Below are 19,026 nucleotides of genomic sequence, written 5' to 3'. Positions count from 1 at the left end.
AAAGCTCTGTAAAAGGGGGAAGTCTAAATTTTTTCCAAAACTTGTTTTTCTTTACTGAGGTAATGGTTAAGTGTTTTACTGTTACACAATGAGTTATCAAACCAGGTGTCCAAACTTAGTTGTATACATTCTTTTCTCTCCTTAACAGTTTCTAAAGTGAATCAGCTCTTAGCAGACATCGGGAGAAACAGTATGGCCTTCTGCCCAGGTCCTGTTTTGGATCCAAGTTTATACTGCCCAGTCCGCTTCAGTGCCACATACCAACTGGAGTATTTCCGGGACCGGTAAGTGTTGTAGTTATTAGATTCCAGCCGTTCAAAAAAGAAACACTCCTCTGTAACACACTTCTGGAAAAGAAAGGAAATGTTGTTTTTATGCTTCTCGTGTCAAACACCCGTGAGAGGACAGCAAGATAACCAAAATGTGACAAGACAGTGGCACAGCCCCTCCTGGACACAGTAGCCCAGGGACCATACCAGCCCTATGATCAGCCAGCAGGGTAGGCAGCATCCCACACAGAGGTAAAGGACCATACTACCCTAGACTCAGAGCTTTACAGCCTAACCACTCAGGGACCCCCAGCAGGGCCACATGCCGTACTGAGAACCATACCAGGAGGGCCACATGCTATACCGAGAAAAACACGGAAGTTCCTCCAGGTGTGGCTCACACGCCCCCTTCATCCCTGGGACAACTTTACAGTTAGACATTTTCCCTTTTACATTTCTCATAGGTTTCAAGGGAAAGTGTCAAAAAGGTAACCGAGAGTACTCTTCCCACAAAGAATGGGGGACAGAATAAGTTACCTGAAGTTACAAGTGTTGGCTACTGGCTACAGTTGCTTGTAGTTTGCCCTGTAGAAAACATCTAAGGTTGCCTGCCAGCTGCTGCCTGTGGGCTGGAGCCACCAGCATGCTGCATGACAGGTTTGTGGTTTGCTTATGCAGACAGACAAGGTTACAGATGCTCAGTAAAGACAGATCCAGATGGAAGAAAAAAACCTCTAAATGGGTTACAGTGTGTTTAAAAATGTACAAAGGCTTGGGAGAGAAAGGAAAAAGGGTATAGACAGTCTGTGTGTGTGTGTATGTGTGTGTGTGTGTGTGTGTGTGTGTGTGTGTGTGTACGTATTACGTGTATATATATATGTGTGTGTATATATATATGCATATATATATGCATACATATAGTTTAAAAATAATGAAGTCCTTTAAAAGTTAATAAAGTCCTTAAAAATGGAGTAAAGTAATATTTTAAAAAGTCACATAAAGATGGAAAATACACAGAATCTAGATGCTGTATGTTACTGTGTTGTCTTTAATTTTTTTTTTTTTTTTGGCTGCTAAGAGACACTAGATTATGAAAGCTGCTAGATTAAACCAAACTTTATATTTTAAAATGTCTTGACTTCAAAATGGAAGTCAAAGGTGTGTTGCTTTGTGGGAGAGGTTATGGTTTTATTTCCACAGGAAATGAGAGGCTATGGATTCATTCCAGGTTAGAGATGATCAGGTTTGATCAAGGAAAACCCCCTGAAAATCCTGGCTATAGATATAAAGAAATAAACCTAGAAAAACTATAAAACATGTAACAGATACTTTATCAACTCAAACATAAAGCAAACAAATCATCTTTTACTGACTTGTACACCCACATATTCCATACTTGTAATGTATGTAATGTATGTGACCTTAAAAGTTTATGTATTTTCAGAACAAGGGGACCATACACCAATGAAAAGGGATAGTCCAGGTGATCCAGCCTCTCAGAGTGCCTCTGTTGCAGTTTCCTCAGAGTTCTGCATCCAAAACAGCTTCAAGGCTGTTGGCTGAGATGATCCAGCCCCATAAACTACTCCAGCTAAAACCTAACAATTATCCTGATTTTCTTAAGTTTCTCCCAAAGACATCAGCACCCACAAACAGCAGGAAGTAATCTAGAGAGTGACACCCACATTCCCAAAAGATGATTATAGAAATTTATTATCATTTAAAGGGGGTTAGTTACAAGTTGTTATTGGTCATGGTTTAAAAAAAAAAAAAGCTAAACAAAGTAAAATTCAAAGATTTCTTTCTAAAGGAAGAAAACAGGGATATAATATAAAAATGATAAAAGGACAGATTATTGAATATACCTTAATCCAAAAAGCAACTATTAATCTTATATATTTTATATTGGTATGGATTTTAGTTTATTGATACAAATTTAAAGTTATTTTTGTTATACTGTATGTATGTGTCTACTCTTGTTTAGGGTATTTTGCTCATTTTAAAATGTAATGTATAATTAAGAAATACAGATTAATAGTCATCTATAATAGTCAAACTTATAGTCATGTCAGGTATGTTTTCAGAGTCATACACAGATATTCTTAGATAGATAGATAGATAGATAGATAGATAGATAGATAGATAGGGTCTTCAAATACTTCAAAGACATACAGATATGGCATTTAATATGTTTAACAATCTAAGGCTTTTTATGGCAGTGAGACACATCTGCTCCTGGCAGCACCAGTTTACTTCAAAGAAGATAATGGGCATCAAAAAAACTCCATACAGAGTTTGTTTTCTTTATGGCAAAATCTAGCCATTTTGGCAAAGAAATTTCCCTTACCTCATTACTGACAGTATACTGTCCAAACTGGACCAACAGGATACAAAAGAAAGCAACTGCCAAACTTTGCCAAGACAAAGGACAATCCTTCAAAATACCGTGCTTCTCAGAAAAGTTTGTCAGATATGCTAGGCCCGTCAGATATGTAGGCCAAAGATGGATACCCCAACATTACCAAAGAACTTTGGGTGACTGTCCAGACAGCCTGATGTTCCTGTTGTTAGGTAACATTTTAGCCTTCTGGGGTCTTAGCTGGAGTTAAAGACTAAAAAATTCAATGTATATAGTTTTGCTTAGTTACAATAAAAAGTAAATTAGGTATAAAACTTTAGACTTGCAAAGATAAGATAAATAATAGAATATTTTCTCTAAATTTACCAAATACAAATGGACTGAATATTGTAACTGAGTTCCTACTTGATAACTGTTTTGGTCATACATAATTTTACTATGTTAAAGTTAAAACCTTCCTTTTTTATTTGGACAAAAAGGGAGAAAATGCTGTGAAATAATCCTTCTGTACACTATAAAAATGTGTTGCTCTCATTGTTAATAAAAAGCTGGTTGGAGCCGGGCGTGGTGGCACACGCCTTTAATCCCAGCACTCGGGAGGCAGAGCCAGGCGGATCTCTGTGAGTTTGAGGCCAGCCTGGGCTACCAAGTGAGCTCCAGGAAAGGCGCAAAGCTACACAGAAAAACCCTGTCTTGAAAAAACCAAAAAAAAACCAAAAAAAAAAAAGCTGGTTGGCTGATAGCTAGGTGGGATTATTAGGGCAGAGAGAATGCTGGGAAGAAGGGCAGAGTCTGAGGAGTCTCAGGCCAGACACAGAGGAAGCAGGACATGTAGAAAATGAGGTAACAAGCTGTGAGCCACATGGTAGAATTTAGATAAGAAATATGGGTTAATTTAAGTTGTAAGAGCTAGTTAGTAATAAGCCTGAGCTATCAGCTAAGTATTTATAATTAAAAATAAAATGCTTTAAAACGGTGGATGGTGTGAGATTGACAATCACCAAATGCCAGTCAGTAAGAAAGAACAAAGTCTATAACATACTAGTTTCTGAAGAATATGCAATCTGGAACACACTGGTTTCTGGAGAATATGCAATTCAGGATGTACTGGTTTCTTTTTGCTTGCTTGCTTGTTTGTTTTTTGTTTTTTGAGACAGAGTTTCTCTGTGTAGCCCTGGCTGTTGTGGAACTCACTCTGTAGCCCCGGCTGGCCTCAAACTCAAAGAGATCTGCCTGCCTCTGCCTCTGAATGCTGGGATTAAAGGCATGTCCACCACCGCCTGGCTGGATGTCCTGGTTTCTGAGGAATAAGCAATCTAGAACATACTGGTTTCTGCAGTTTTCATTTTAAATAGGAAGGAGGGACGCTGCCTTTTAGTTTCTATTTGCCTGTATGAGAAACACAAAATGGCTTTCAGATCTCTGGGTCTGTAAATAATGTTGTAAGTAATAGAGTCTAAAAAAGCTATCACATTATTTAGGGAAATGTTCAGAAATCAACTTCACAGTGTCCCCTTGGGCCATGGGGAATCAACTATTCACTTTTAAAGAAAACAGGAAAAAAATTGCTGCCTTCTTAATAAATATATATGTCAACAAATGGTACTTATATAGAAAACCATATCCCTACCATGTATGTTAAGACACAGTGGGCTCCATTTTCTTTTTAGTTAACAATGTTAGACTGGTTCTTCCTCAATAATCTTGTGAATTACACATTATAAATTGTTTCCACTGTTCTTAGAATTAACTGACCATAAGATGTTTTGTGACATGTTAAATGTCTGGCCATAAACCTATAACATATACATTTCCCATGATCATAAAAATAACTGCAAAATTCTACTTTTAATCTCTTGCTTGCTTGGCATAAAGAGACTACTCTGCCTTTAATCTGGGCCATTTTCATTCTCCTACAATGGGAGACTGAAAATATGGCCTGGCCATTATTAAATTTTTACTTTGTAGTATCTCAGTGTTAGTTCCTGGTTTTTGACACCATAACATGGATATTTTAAAACATACAAATAAATTCAAGATGTATAAATATATAAATATGTGATTTGTATTAATAAGTATACTAGGTTCTACTTTAATATTTTTTGTAGATTTAGTTATTTTATGTATATGAGTGTTTTGCCTGTCCACAGAAGTAGAAAAGGGCATCAGATCCTCTGGAAGTGAAACTACCAATGGCTGTGAGCCACATATGGGTGCTGGGAATCAAACTTGGGTCTTTTGAAAGAACAAATGCTCCTAACCACTGACTAATTTCCCTTCACTAATAAATACAGAATGGGATTTTGAAAAACACTAGTGAATTTGGAATGCCATAGAGTTCTACAAACAATAATTCCAAGAAGCCATTTGTCTTAGTTACTTCTCTGTTGCTGTAAAGAGATGCCATGACCAAGGCATTGTTGGAGTGGGTAAGAGCCAAGCAAGGAAGAGGGCTAAAATATTCCAGATCATGGCTAAGACTCATGTTTCTTTAGTATAACACAGATTCAGATGGCTAGATAGATATTTGTGTGTGTGTGTGTGTGTGTGTGTGTGTGTGTGTGTGTGTGTGTGTATAAAGTTAGTAACGTACAAATCTCTGACAGAGCTTGGAAGCAACAACAGCTCCAAAAGCAACAAGCATACTAATCATGTATAATTCCACTTTCTAATAAAAGCAAAACACCTTGGAGAAATGTATCACTCCAGGTTACAATGGGGATTTACATGAGTCTTGGTACCCAAGAAGTGATGGAGTGCTCAAAATAAATACATTGAGAGGTATCAAGAGCACCGAGCCAAATGCAAGAGTTTCCAAACATTTTAGCAACAAAATCAGTCTTTGGCTAAATATTTATAAAAATGATTGAACTGAAGAGTAAATGCAGAATAGACAAATTTCCAATGTAAACTTTAAAAAATGTATCTAGGTAACACTCCCACCCTCAGCGACATAAAGCAAAACCACCATAGTCCACCCTATAAGAGTAATATATATAGTGACACCCTGTCTGCAACACACCATCCTCTAGGTGTGAACAGCTGCACGGTGACATCCTTCCTGCAATGCACCATCCCCTGGGTGTGAACTGCTGCATGGTAACATCCTTCCTGCAACATACCATGCCCTAGGTGTGAACAACTGCATGGTGGCTTCCTACCTGCAACACCATCCCCTAGGTGTGAACAGCTGCATGGTGACATCCTTCCTGCAACATAACATGCCCTAGGTGTGAACTGCTGCATGGTGACTTCCTACCTGCAACACACCATGCCCTAGGTGTGAACAGCTGCATGGTGACATCCTTCCTGCAACATACCATGCCCTAGGTGTGAACTGCTGCATGGTGACTTCCTACCTGCAACACACCATGCCCTAGGTGTGAACAGCTGCATGGTGACATCCTTTCTGCAACATACAATCCCCTAGGTGTGAACTGCTACATGGTGACATCCTTTCTGCAACACACCATCCCCTAGGTGTGAACAGCTGCATGGTGACATCCTTTCTGCAACACACCATCCCCTAGGTGTGAACAGCTGCATGGTGACTTCCTACCTGCAACACACCATCCCCTAGGTGTAAACAGCTGCATGGTGACATCCTTCCAGCAATATACCATCTGCTAGGTGTGAAAAACTGCATGGTGACTTCCTATCTGCAACACACCTCCCCTATGTGTGAACAGCTGCATGGTGACTACTTTATGATGTTCCATCCCTTAACAGTGAACTCCTGCTTAGTGACTCCCTTTCCAAGGAGAGGAAAGACTAACTTCAGAGTGCAGACACTCACTCTCTCAGCCAAATGATGAAGTCTGTACTTCTGTGGTTGTCCGCTCAAACTTTCAGAACACTGTCTAGCCACAAGAAAAACACCAGGAAATCCCAAACTGGAGGATCCTAAAAATGCCTGAATGTCAAAGTAATGAAAAATAAGGAGAGTCTAAGAAATGGTCACTGTCTAGAGGAAACTACAGAGACAGGATGACCAAAACTGGCCCAGAATAGGATCTTCAGGAGAAAATTAAAGTGTTATAAGTCAGTATGGACTTTAGCTCCTGGTATCACAGGGTGACAGGCAGCCAGCCGCCCTGAATGGAGAAACATAGTAGGCTATCTTCCTGACTTTCCTGCAATCTTAAAACTGTAATAAAAGCAAATGGTATTTTTAAGAAAAATGTATTCTGATGTGATTATTAGACAGTATATACCTGCACCAGACATGCACTGTCCACCCTAAGTATGGAAAAGTGCACGACAAAGACAAAACACAAGGAATGCAAAAAGACTAGCCCTAGAACTGCTAATGGTACCCGAAAAGAACCCCTCCATCTGGAGAGATGCCTTAGTGGATAAAGTGCCTGCTATGCAAGTATGAAGATGAAAGCTGAGGTACCCAGAACCCACATAAATGCCAGGTGGGCGTGGTGCTACCTGCAAGCCCAGCACAAGGGAGACAGACAAAGATTCCCCAGAGCAACCTGGCTAGCCAGACTAGCCCAAGTCGCTCCAGATTCAGCAAGAAACCTTGTATCTTAGTTATTGTTTCTATTGCTGTGATAACACACCATGGTCAAAGGCAACTTTTGGAGGAAAGGGTTTATTTTAGCTTACAGTTCCATATTACAGTCCATCACTGAGAGAAGTCAGAGAGAGGAATCTAGAGGCAGGAGCTGATACAGAGGCCATGGAGGGGTGCTGCCCACCAACTTGCTTCCTCATGGCTTGCTCAGTCTGCTTTCTTAGAGCACTAAGGACCACCAGCCCAGAGGTAGCACTGCCCACTGTAAGCTGGGCCCTCCCACATCAATCAACAACCAAGAAAATATACCATAAGCTAGTACATGGGCTGATCTGGTGGAGGCATTTTCTCAGTTAAGATTCACTCTTCCAAAATGACCATAGTTTGTGTCAAGTCCACATGAACCTGCCAGGGCATCCTGCCTTGATACATAAGGTGGGAAGTGGTCAAGGAAGATGACAGATGTCAACCTTGGACCTCTACATGCACCTGCACACACACTTGCACACCCTACCACCACCTCCATCACACATACATGTGCAGAAAATAATTTCTCCAGGGGCTGAATGTGATCTCTAGTTATAAAATAAAAGCAACTAATTGATTTTTAAGCTGTTTTTGAATGTTTTTGATCTCCACCACCCACAGATACAAGCTGTTTATATGTATTATAATGTGTATGTATGTCCCTTTAGTTTATGTCCTTAAAATGCATCATCCCTTAAGAGTGAACTGCTTTCCCAGCTGCTGCTGTTGCCTGCACAAGAGTCACACAAGATCAAGCTAGTCAATGTTCTAGGCACAAGGTGGGAGGGGCTCACCAGCCTCCACCCCTAACTGACAGTTGATGGCTTCTAGGGGAGAGAATCAGTTTTCCTAAAGGGTGTGGCCTCTGATAGGTCAACCATGCCCCATTGTATGACCCCACACCCAGGAGTATATGAGCAGCATAAATTGAACTGAGTGAGTTTAAAAAAAAAAAGCAATATAAAGTTGGTAGTGGGTGGGAAGGTGGGGATGGATCTTAGAGAAGTTAGGGGAAGGAATGAGGAATGAATATGATCAAAATATAAGGAATGTTCAAAGAATTAATAAAACTAGTATATTAAAAGAGTAAACTGCTATGCGGTGACATCTTTCCTATAAATGCCATGTGAAAAATTTGATTTAGTATATCTGTTGCAGCATCCATGCCTGCCACATAGTAAGTGATCAATAAATATGTGCTAAATTAATGAGCAAATAAAAGAAATGTTTTAGGTAGGTTAAAGCTACACTGATGTTGCAGAATCTGAATAGGAGAGAAACAGGGCCAGAGAAATCCAGCTTTGAGTTGAAATATGACTGTGGTTTCACTGTACTGACTACAGACTCTCTGAGGAAACTTAAAAGATGGCGCTTTCCAAGAGTCTAACTACCCTGACTGCACATTCATGACACGATGACTTCCAGCCAGGCAGGAAGCCAGGGTTCCAGCCTTGCCTCACCCCCTAATGTGCATAGTTTCTGACCAAGTTCTGTCCCTTCTCTAGGCCTCACTGGGCCATACGAGCTCCACAGTTAGAAAAGTCTGTGCCACAGCAAGATGCCCCGCGGCTTCCCAGCACCCGCCTCTCCTATTTGCATGCTGGCTCTGGTCCTCAGCTCAGTTTTAGGTTTGAACCTTAGGGCCACTTCCCCATGCTCTGTTTTCTGAGTTGTTTACTCATTTACAGTACTTTGATTTCTGCACTTTTGGCTTATGAAGGAGTTTGCTCAATAGGAATCTCAAAATGCATTTGATCATACCACTTCTGAGAATTAAAAACAGATGTGATGTAAGTATTCATGTTGAGCATTTCAGAACCAAATAAAAACCACAAATGGGCAAAGTTAAGAGCCAATGTGGTCTCAATCTTATAAAAAGGCTGTGGAGAATTGTTGGAAATGGCTTCTAAGGGCAGTAATTCTCACTTGGTCATACTTTCTGCATTCAATATAGCATTTCATCTTTTTACAGTGATGCAGCTTTTTTAAAGCTATTTCTGACAAATTTGATCAGTGCAGATTTTCAAGCTTCATACTGAACCCTAAAACACTCTTTCCCTACTTTTCTATGTTGTAGAATTCATTTCGATGTTAAAACCCCTCAAATAGGTTGGGTGGTGGTGGCTGCAGTGGCGGCGGCGTATGCCTTTAATTCTAGCAGTCAAGAGGCAGAAGCAGGTAGCTCTCTGAGTTCAAGGCCAGCCCGGTCTATAGAGTGAGGTCCAGGGTAGCCATGGATACACAGAGGAAACCTTGTCTCAAATAAAATAACAAACCAACAAAGAAAGAAAGAAAAGAAAGAAAGAAAGAAAGAAAGAAAGAAAGAAAGAAAGAAAGAAAGAAAGAAAGAAAGAAAGAAAGAAAGAAAGAAAGAAAGAGACTGAGTAAGAAGCCTGTCCTCTGTCAAAGAACTCCAACTCCAAACTCCAAATACAGGTCTTTGCAGTGAGGTACAGCTACTGTTTGGACACTTGTATTCCTTAGCTTTGAAAAGAGGAAAGTCTCTTTTAAAAATGTTTTCAAGAGCTGGAGAAATGCTGGTAAAGTGTTTGCCGTGTGAGCATGAGGACCTGAGTCTGAGCCCAGACTCACATTTAAAAAGCCTTCCATGGACAGGCATGATAGCACATGTCTTTAAGCACAGTACTAAGGAGGCAAAGGCAGGTGGATTTCTGTGAGTCAGAGGCCAGCCTGGTCTACATAGGTAGTGCCAGGCTATCCAAGGCTACATAGTAAGACCCTATCTTTTAAAAAAAAAAAAAAGTAAAAAAAGCATGATTTCATGTGCATGCAATCCCAGCATTGGTGAAGTGGAGACCAAGGATCCTGGGGCTTTCAGTTCAGCCACCTTAGCCTACTTGGCAAGCTCTAGCAAGAGATCCTGTGCAAAACAAACAAACAAAAACAAAAAACAATAATGGCCTATTGACTCCAGTTCCAGGAGATCAGATGCCCTCTTGTGGCCTCCACAGGAAATGCACACATGTAGTACACATATAAACAAGCAGTCACACACATGTAAATAAAAAGAAATTTGAAAAAGAAAGTAAAGTGCACAGCATTTGAAGAACAATACCAAGGTTGAGCTCTGGCCTCAACAGCATGTGTATCCACACATATGAGAACACACACACACACACACACACACACACACACACACACACACACACATTTTTAACTCATGAGCAATCTTTAACCTAATGCTTTCAGACCACTGTCCTGTAAAGGTGCTACAGTACACGCCAGTCCTTTCTTATACCTTCAATCAGCAGTAAAGTCAGCACAACTCTCTGAAGTTGTCTCCAAGAGGATGAGTGTTTGGGAACCACTACAGGAATCACAGAGTGGGTGTTAGGTCCCAAAGAAACTCAAGACAAATGGCCGAGGAGCCTATTAACATATCAGAATGGACCCTGACTACCAGGCTCTCTCTGCACTAGATACCTGTTACAGAGTCTGGCTCCTCTCAGCACTTCTCACCCTACTCTAACCTCTCCAGCCTCTGAGCTTCCCTTCCCTTCCCTTCCTTTTCCCTTCCCTTCCCTTTTCCCTTCCCTTCCCTTCCCTTCCCTTCCCTTCTTCCCTTCCCTTCCCTTCTCTTCCCTTCCCTTCTCCTTCCCTTCCCTTCCCTTCCCTTCCCTTCCCTTCTCCCCTTCCCTTCCCTCCCCTTCCCTCAGCTTCTCTTTTATATAACCCAGCCACTTCGACAGTATGCTCTGTCTTGGCCTCCTGGCTTCCTTCCAGATTCTCTTGGTCCTCTGCTCTTGGCTCCTGATCCCCTCACTTGCTCCCCTCTCTCTTCTCTTCCTCTCTTGATTTCTCTCCCCTCCCTCTCCTTACATGGCCTGGTCTATTCTGCTAGGCATGTTCAGTCTGGACTCCTCCAGATGCCTCTGGCTGTTCTCTCCTTGTATCTACAATAAACCTTCTCTACTATACCCAGAAGTAGTCATGTCCTCTTTTCCTTCAATGGGTGACATTCACAGCAATCCTGTGTTGCCATTACATACTGGGTGATGTGGGACCAGCTAGAAGGTGGGCAGACTTAAGCCTGGGCAGGCACAAGCTTACAAACAGCTTCTCTAGACATGAGGGACTTCAGATCCCCAAATGATGGCTCCTGATCAGCACACTGGAGTTCCTCCAGAAGTCACTACTGTTGACAGCTCAATCCTGGCAGATCTGACTCAGGGAGAAAGGCCCTTTGGCAAGGCCATCTGCACCTCTCCTGCTGTGAGGTACAGCACTCACTTTTTCAAGGAATGACAGTCCACCCTGACCAGCAGAGAAGAGGGACTTGCTGAGAATGCATGGCAGCCAGTCAGCCAAACTGAATGCTGAGAACAGAGATTAGCTTGTGACTTGGCAGGACTGGGCCCTCTAACGGGGGCTGGAACACACACTGGCTGTTACCACAGCTGATCTGGCTGGTGCCTGCCTCAGAAGAGCCTGACAAATCTTGAACTGTCCGTGTGTGTGTGTGTGTGTGTGTGTGTGTGTGTGTGTGTGTGTGTGTAACAGTTGGACTTTGTCCCAGCTGAGAGTCTGTGACAAATGTCTAAATTTTACTGAACTGACTCTTCCTCTATCAATTTGGTGGCAATCTGTTGCATCATGAAGAGTTGGCATGCACTAAGGGGATAGAAATCCAATGAGACTCAGCAGGGCAGGATGGCCTTCACCTTGCAACACTGTCCTCTTTGCTGAGGAAGGAACTGGAAACATTGCCTCGTTTTTAGTACATTATGAAGCCTGACACCTATTTGTCAAGAGAAAAGGTCAGAAAATGAACAGCTCCATTTCCACCTCTATCATCTTTAACTTCTTTCCTCTCCATTGTAACCCAGTCACCACAGAGATGGCGGTGGGCAGGTGGGCAACTTCCATCTCGGAGCTCTTGACAACCACGGTACTTTCTAATCATTGCAGATGGACCAGCTTATGTTCGCTGAGACCCGTTCCTTTCATGATTGCCATATAGGCTCCCTGTGATCATCACATCCCTGTAAAGTGTTCACTGAGCCAGGTTAAAACAAGAAAAAGGATGGAGCCTCAAGGCTACAGGGCTAGTGGAGTCCACAGCCAGCTATGACCCAAACAAAGAGAACACTGCTTGGGTTTGGGTGGGGTCCAGATAGTCTGCAGTTCCTTTCTCAGGCACAAACCCTGCCCCAGATGTGGCCCTGTGACTAAGGAAAACTGCAGATAAAGCCTAGGAAAAATGTCCTCCAGCACAAAACATGGCCACAAGGCAGGAAGGATAAAATTCAGATGAAGAGGGGGAAGATGGTTTGCTCAATGGCTGCTGGCAGTGCTCTCTAGCAGCTAGCTACACCATGTATGAGCAGCAGTGGGAAACATAACCAGTGCTCATTCCTAAAGTGAACCCAGAGTCCTGTGTCTCTGTCCACCGTTACCCTCCTTCCCAGGTCTCTGTGATGCCCACGGTTGTTCTGGCCATCGCAGTGTGTCCTCTTCAACCCTGATCAGCCTCCGCACCACCCGCAGGCTCCTGTAAGGCACTCTGCGATGCTGTCAGTGTGCTCTCACCCAGAGTCAAAGCCTACTGGCCTTGGAACTCTGCAGACTCACAGCGAGAATGCTTAGCATGATGTAAGACTTGAAGGCAGGCCTGGCTGTTTGCCTTTCCAGCCTTCTTTCATCCATTTTACTGTGTTTTGTCCTTTCCAGTTCACACTCCGGCTGTGCTTGTAATTTTAGAGATGTGCTAAGTGGCCTCTTGTATTCACAGCTTCAGCTCTACCTCTCCTGGGATCCTCTTCACTTAACACCCTATGTAGAAGTCACCTCCCTGCATTCTACACAAGCTGGCCCCTTTCTTCCCTAAATTACTCCTCACATCATAATACTTCCAACCTTCTCATGTATGTATACTATGCATATATGTGAAATACAGAAGGAACCCAATAAAGTACCTCCACACTACACCAATACTTCCTCTGCCTTCCTTCACAGTGGACCCATTAGGGGCAGAGAACACATGATACTTGGTTCTCTAAGGCTGCTGTCTAACACATCTGGCATACTGTACACTATGAGCATGGGCTACTCTTGTAGAGGGTCTTACAATGCTTTTAGTTACCAAATGGAAGTTATGGGCCTTGCACACAATTTTGTCAATTATCCTGCCAAGTCCAACTTGTAGTGACTTGGAGTCAATGTGAATGCAGGATGCTTGGCCTTGACCTCACATGTACTGTGTGTCCCTTCTTGAGCCCTAAAGTCTATGAAATGCAGAGAATGCTATTACCTAGGGGAATATGAAGATTAAGTGATGCACATAAAACCTGAACAAAGACTCAGTACCAATGCTAGTAAAGAACTGCACAAAGCAAATGAAAGAAAGCTGTGGAGGCCCACATAGATTTCCTAGTAAGATCTGAACTTGCTTTATCCAGCAGGACTGCATAAGGGATGACTTGACCACATGCATGATTACCAGGTGTTTGGAAGGGTCTGCACTTGGCTATGCAGTATTCCTTGATCTAGCAAGGGGGAGGTCTTTTGCCCCACCCCTTGGCATTGTTATAAAAAGCCCTTTTGAAGAAACAGAAGGTGCAAGTGGATATTGATCCAGGTCTTCTCAAAGCTGTCCTGTGTTTCTGTTTGTCTCAATTTCTGCTATCATTCTATGTACAAGTTTCTCATCCCTCTCTCCTCAAGAGTACCCTGGGTAAAAGTGGGAGCTGGCCTCCACAGGTGGTGCCTGCACTAGGGACTTGAGGAAAGGAGAGTAGGAGGCATTGAAGAAGCAGTGGGACATGTCCAGTTATGAAATATGAAAAAGTAAAGGTGATGGTATTCTATTTTGGGGAGTAAAACTGTATATAGATCAAGCAAAACAGTTGAAAGAAAAGACGAAACAAGTAGGAGAAGTCACACTGCAGCAAGTGTCTCTGTCTAGGTTTCTCTCTCTCTCTCTCTCTCTCTCTCTCTCTCTCTCTCTCTCTCTGTGTTAATTTCTATCTATGAAAATTAGGAAAAATATAGGGCTTAGGTATAGGTATATAGTGTAGGAAAAAAACAGGGTAAGGTAGAAAATCAGCAAGTACAGAGGAGCTGTGTCCTTGGTTTTCTAACTGTGGAATTCTGGATGCAAACTCCTGGGGGAGAATCGAAGTCAAAATGCAAAAATACTATGAGGAAAACAGGATGGAAAAGATTCCTGTGGAGGCTTTTGGCCTGTGGACAGCTTAGATCTGAGTCCTGAGCAGCAGAGAGAGAATTTTCCCTGAGGTGGACAAAAGTGAGACAAAACCCTCTGCTCCAGTGCCACTGGAAAAAAACTGCTTGTTGGTAACATCATACCACCAGGGTCAGTTTCCTCTTGGCCATGAAGCCAAGTTTAGGGAATGGAAGTCTTGGGGAAAACTTAGTAAGTTCTCTTACTCAAAAAATTGGAAGCTTTTCAGGTCTCTTTTTCTTCTGTAGAGGCAGAATTAGACTCACCTGGAGGGAACATATATCAGAATGGGAGAATCCCCTATAATTGCCCTAGTACACAAATCCCCTGGAGCATTGCAAGCCCTCAATGTTAGAGATGTGTCTCCTCTTCAAGCCAGCATTCAGAAAGCAATTAGTGGAGGGCCAGGAAGTAGGCACCTCTGAGTTTGAGTGTGTTCTGGGGACACCAAAGTCCCTGCAGTCACCAGGAAGCATCCCCAAGGGCAGAGGCATGGCAGAGGGACCTGGGGGAAAGCTGATGGCTGACAAGACACAAGGGGGTGAGCCCTGGCATGGAGAAGGTAGAGGAGGCTTTGAAATCCTCCCTGCAATGAAAACAGCAGGGTCTAAGTCCCTAGCAGTAGCTGCAATGGCAGCACGGGGAAAAGCTGAGGCTGTGTTTGGCCATACAAACAAGGCAGAAATGAATGCAAGCCCCTACCACGAGAACAGAAAGTGACTAGCAGAGAGCCTGAGCAGCAGTAGTGGTGTCAGGGACTCTGCATCTAGGGGGAGGAGACAAGCAAGGACTAAGGAGATCTATGGGGGGGATCTCTCTGAAAAAGCTCTTGTTTCATTGTTTTGTTTGTTTATTTTTTGGCTTTTGTTTGTTTGCTTGCTTTTTATTGACCAGTCTATACATGTGTACATGTGTGCAGGCAGCTGTAACCAGCTGTGCAGGCAGCTGTGACCCGCTGTGAGAATGATGTCAGATGAAGAGTTTGATTAGAGAGGTACACCTGTCAAACAGTAATACAGATATCCTAATAAGAGCTCAGGAAAGAAAAAAACCTCCCATAGCAAAGAGCAAGAGCTTGATCTTGACTTTCAGTCCAAATACAGACCATGTAAACAGGCAGGAGTGCGGCAGCAGCAACTGGCCATGGCTGACTTTTCTCCCCGACTCAGAAGGGCTGCTTGAGAACAGTAGCTCATAGCAGAGGGATGACGTTCAGCCATGCAGCATGAGATAGGAGAAAGCCCTCAGGGACTCAGAATGCCAGGGTCTCTAGGCAGACAGGCCTAGAGAAGGGAGGCACAGACAGATTGGGACAGTAAAAAAGCTGAATGAAGCCAGAATCCAAAGTCACACAGTTTCTGTTTGCTGGCTGAGTAGAAAGCTTAGAAGCCTTACCTCCTGAGGCCTGGAAACAGATGAACAAAGCTTGCCTGTTAGGAGGCAATTAAAATGCTAATGCCATCTGTCAAGAAGCTTTGAGACCCTTTAGAAAGCAAGGGAAAGTGGTCAGTACATTGGGAAGTTGCTTTGGGTATGGAAAAAGCTTAAGGGTGAATAAGAACTTGAGTTGTCCTTGAGATGCAAGAGAGGGAACCATTGGGCTAATAGCAATCTATTAAAGACAAGGCATCATTGAAAGAGCTCATGGCAGTCTTAAGATGCAGGTTCAAAAAATTAAAAAGGGGGAAATTAATTGTACCCTCAGTCATCAAATGAAGCTTGGCCTGAACATTTGGTATGAGGTGTAGAATAGAGGAATGTCAGCTCTGATACCATAGCTGCTGACATTCCTCCAGAAAAACTGAAATGAAATAAGGCCCAGAGCCACACTGCTTCTAGCACCAAATTAATGCATGGCCCCTTTAAGAGGTTTCCTGAGTCTTACCAGTGAAGCAGAAAAGGGGCTTGGTTACTATGGTAACCATCCTCATCCTGGAAGCAAGGTTCCCAGGAAGGATTGCCAAAAAGTGCTGCTATAGCTAGGAGTGAATTTTCAGTAGCGCTTTGTTTGAATTGTGGCACTCAGGGGAGCTGCAATGAGTAAAGGGACAGCCCCCTGGCTAGTGACCATCTGCCATTGTGTGCCCTTCTGCCAGTTCCATAATGGCTGGAATGGCCTGGCAAGAAAGGTGGCTTTGGGGGAATGGCATTGTCCTCAGTGTTACAGCCCCCTAGGAACAGCACTCACCCATTCCCAGGGTCAAGGGAGCTGGATACAATGACTCTAGGGCCATTAATGAATTAGGCTCTGGTTTCAAACTGTCAATTGAAAAATTGACTCTAAATTCTGAACTTCAAAAATTAAGCAGTTTTGAGTTCATCTGCAATTTTAACTGTGGTGACTCATGATTCATGTACTCTCTGTCTTGTTGGAAGAAAATGTAAATAGTTCAGTTAAGAGGTCTTTTAGATGTTTGCTTAAGTTTGCGAAGTAGTCCTATAGAGTTTGCTTTTGAATGTAAGTTTGTAAGAAGTGTAAACATGTATCGTAACTATTCATCCTAGTTGTAAATATGTATAGTAATGTTCATACTAGAATTATGTTGATATTAATGAACCATGGTTTGGTGAAGTTAAGGGAATCTTTAAGTTTGATGCAGTTTATTTGATGTGTTTGCATTAAGAGTGTATTGATTTTAAAGTACTTGGAACAGGTAAGGCTGTTATAGACATCTTAGACTCATTCAAAAAAGAACATTCCATCTTTATCATCCTCTACTCCTTTACTGGGGGTGTGGCAACCTAGGGATCACTGTGGTTGTTCCAACTGCTTGCAAGCTCTTAGAGACCTGAGTCAGGTCTGAATTAAACTCTGTACCTCCTCCTGTCAGAGGCTGATAGTCAGAGACGGGCAACACTCTTCTTGCTAGCTTCCAACCTAAGACAGAGAGAGTACACTTGGTGGAAAGTGTATCTCTTTGACAGGTAAGGTTTGTCAAGCTGAAGATGACCTAAAGAAGACACAGTATCTGAGGATCTGAGGATCTGAGGAGCCCTTTATTATATTAAGAGGGGAGAGCTGTGGAGGTCCAAAGAAGTTTCCTAGTGAGATCTGAGCTTGCTTTACCCAGCAGGGCTGCATAAGGGGATGACTTGTCCACATGTATGGTTACCAGGTGTTTGGAAAGGTCTGCACTTGGCTGTGCAGTATGCTTTGATCTAGCAGGGGGGGGTGGTCTTTTGCCATGCCCCTTGGCATTGTTATAAAAAGCCCTTTTGAAGAAACAGAAGGGGCCAGTGAATATTGGTCCAGGTCCTCCTGAAGCTATCCTGTGTTTCTGTCTGTCTCAATCTCTGCTATCATTTTATATACACGTTTCTCATCCCTCTCTCCTCAAGAGTACCCTGTGTAAAAGTGGGAGCTGGCCTCCCACAGAAAACCCCTTACAGAAAGTATTACTCACAGAAGCCAGCAGCCGTCCATCTTCCTTCATAGCAAGGTACCGGTTTGCACACACTCCCTTGATAGACACAACCCCTCTCTCTTCCGCTTGGAGTTGTAGTTTGACTGTAAACAACAGAAACAAATTATCTTTATGGTACCAGAGAGCAAAGAGGCAGCCCCACAATACACAGAATACACACATAACATACCATACACCACACACACACACCATACATACACAAACACATCACACACACCACACAAACACACACACTACACACATACCACAACACACACACCATACCCACAAACACATTACACTACACACACAACACATACACACACCACAAACACACTACATACACTATACACACACCATAAACACACACACCACTCACATATCACACACAAACACACACATACACTACACATCACACACACAAACACACCAAACACACAAACACACAACACAACACACATTACACACACACCACACCACAACACACATTACACACACACACATACACACACACACACACACACACACACACACACACACACACCTTCCTACCAAGGTGCTGATTCAGTGTGCAGCTCAGCAAGGTAGAGAAGGAGCTGGGTGGACATCACTTGAACTTAGCTAGAAATAGAAAGGAGGGGATGCAGAGCCCTCATGCCATGCCCGATCTGCACAGAGGACAGAGGATGGAAAGGATGGAGAACAATTACCCTTGCTGGCTTCATTTGGCCCTGTTCACCATTCATGTTTTTGAACAGTTACATATTCCACTCCTGGGCATATACCCAGAAGGCTTTACACCTTCCCACAGAGAGACTGGCACGTCCATGCATAAAGTGCAGTTCTACCCACTACAGCAAGGAAACTGACCCAGCCCAGGTGTCCTCAGCAGACAAATGGATATTACTCCTCTGTAAAGAAAGAATCATGAAAATTTCAGGAAAACAGGCAGAGTTTTAAAGTAAAATATTAAGTAAGGTGGCCTAAACACAGATGAGGACAAAACTCTCCTGTTCTCCCTCACATGCAGATCCTAGTCTATAATATATAAGTGTGTGTGTACAAACAGGAGCAAGCATGGGGATAGTGTACAAAGAAGAATGGGAGGTATTAGGTGAGGAGGAAAAGGATGCACGGGACACCTAAGATGGTAGGAGGCTAAGTTTTCTAATTTCAGTTCTGTCATAGTTTTTTCCTGTGGTAGATATGTGAATAAAAACACAGCTGATAATGAACAT

General features: G+C 42.8%; 1 protein-coding gene across 2 annotated transcripts in view; it reads right to left on the bottom strand.

Annotated features, from left to right (window-relative positions):
- Fgf2 (fibroblast growth factor 2) overlaps positions 1-19,026 on the bottom strand; it is a 63,207-nt gene that overhangs the window by 1,720 nt on the left and 42,461 nt on the right. Inside the window, exons 2-3 of one of the 2 annotated variants that reach the window (XM_028889832.2) lie at positions 17,789-17,892; positions 262-347 (exon numbers count right to left, since the gene is read on the bottom strand). In XM_028889832.2, coding sequence (XP_028745665.1) covers positions 262-347; positions 17,789-17,892 — 190 coding nt within the window. Of the gene's footprint in view, positions 1-53; positions 348-17,788; positions 17,893-19,026 lie in introns of those variants that run through there. The other variant, XM_028889831.2, reaches the window with a different exon arrangement.

This window comes from Peromyscus leucopus, chromosome 6 (genome assembly GCF_004664715.2).
Source record: "Peromyscus leucopus breed LL Stock chromosome 6, UCI_PerLeu_2.1, whole genome shotgun sequence".
Classification (NCBI taxonomy): Eukaryota; Metazoa; Chordata; class Mammalia; order Rodentia; family Cricetidae; genus Peromyscus; species Peromyscus leucopus.
The sequence above is the reverse complement of the archived record's forward strand: the minus strand, read 5'-3'. Positions and strand labels throughout refer to the sequence as shown.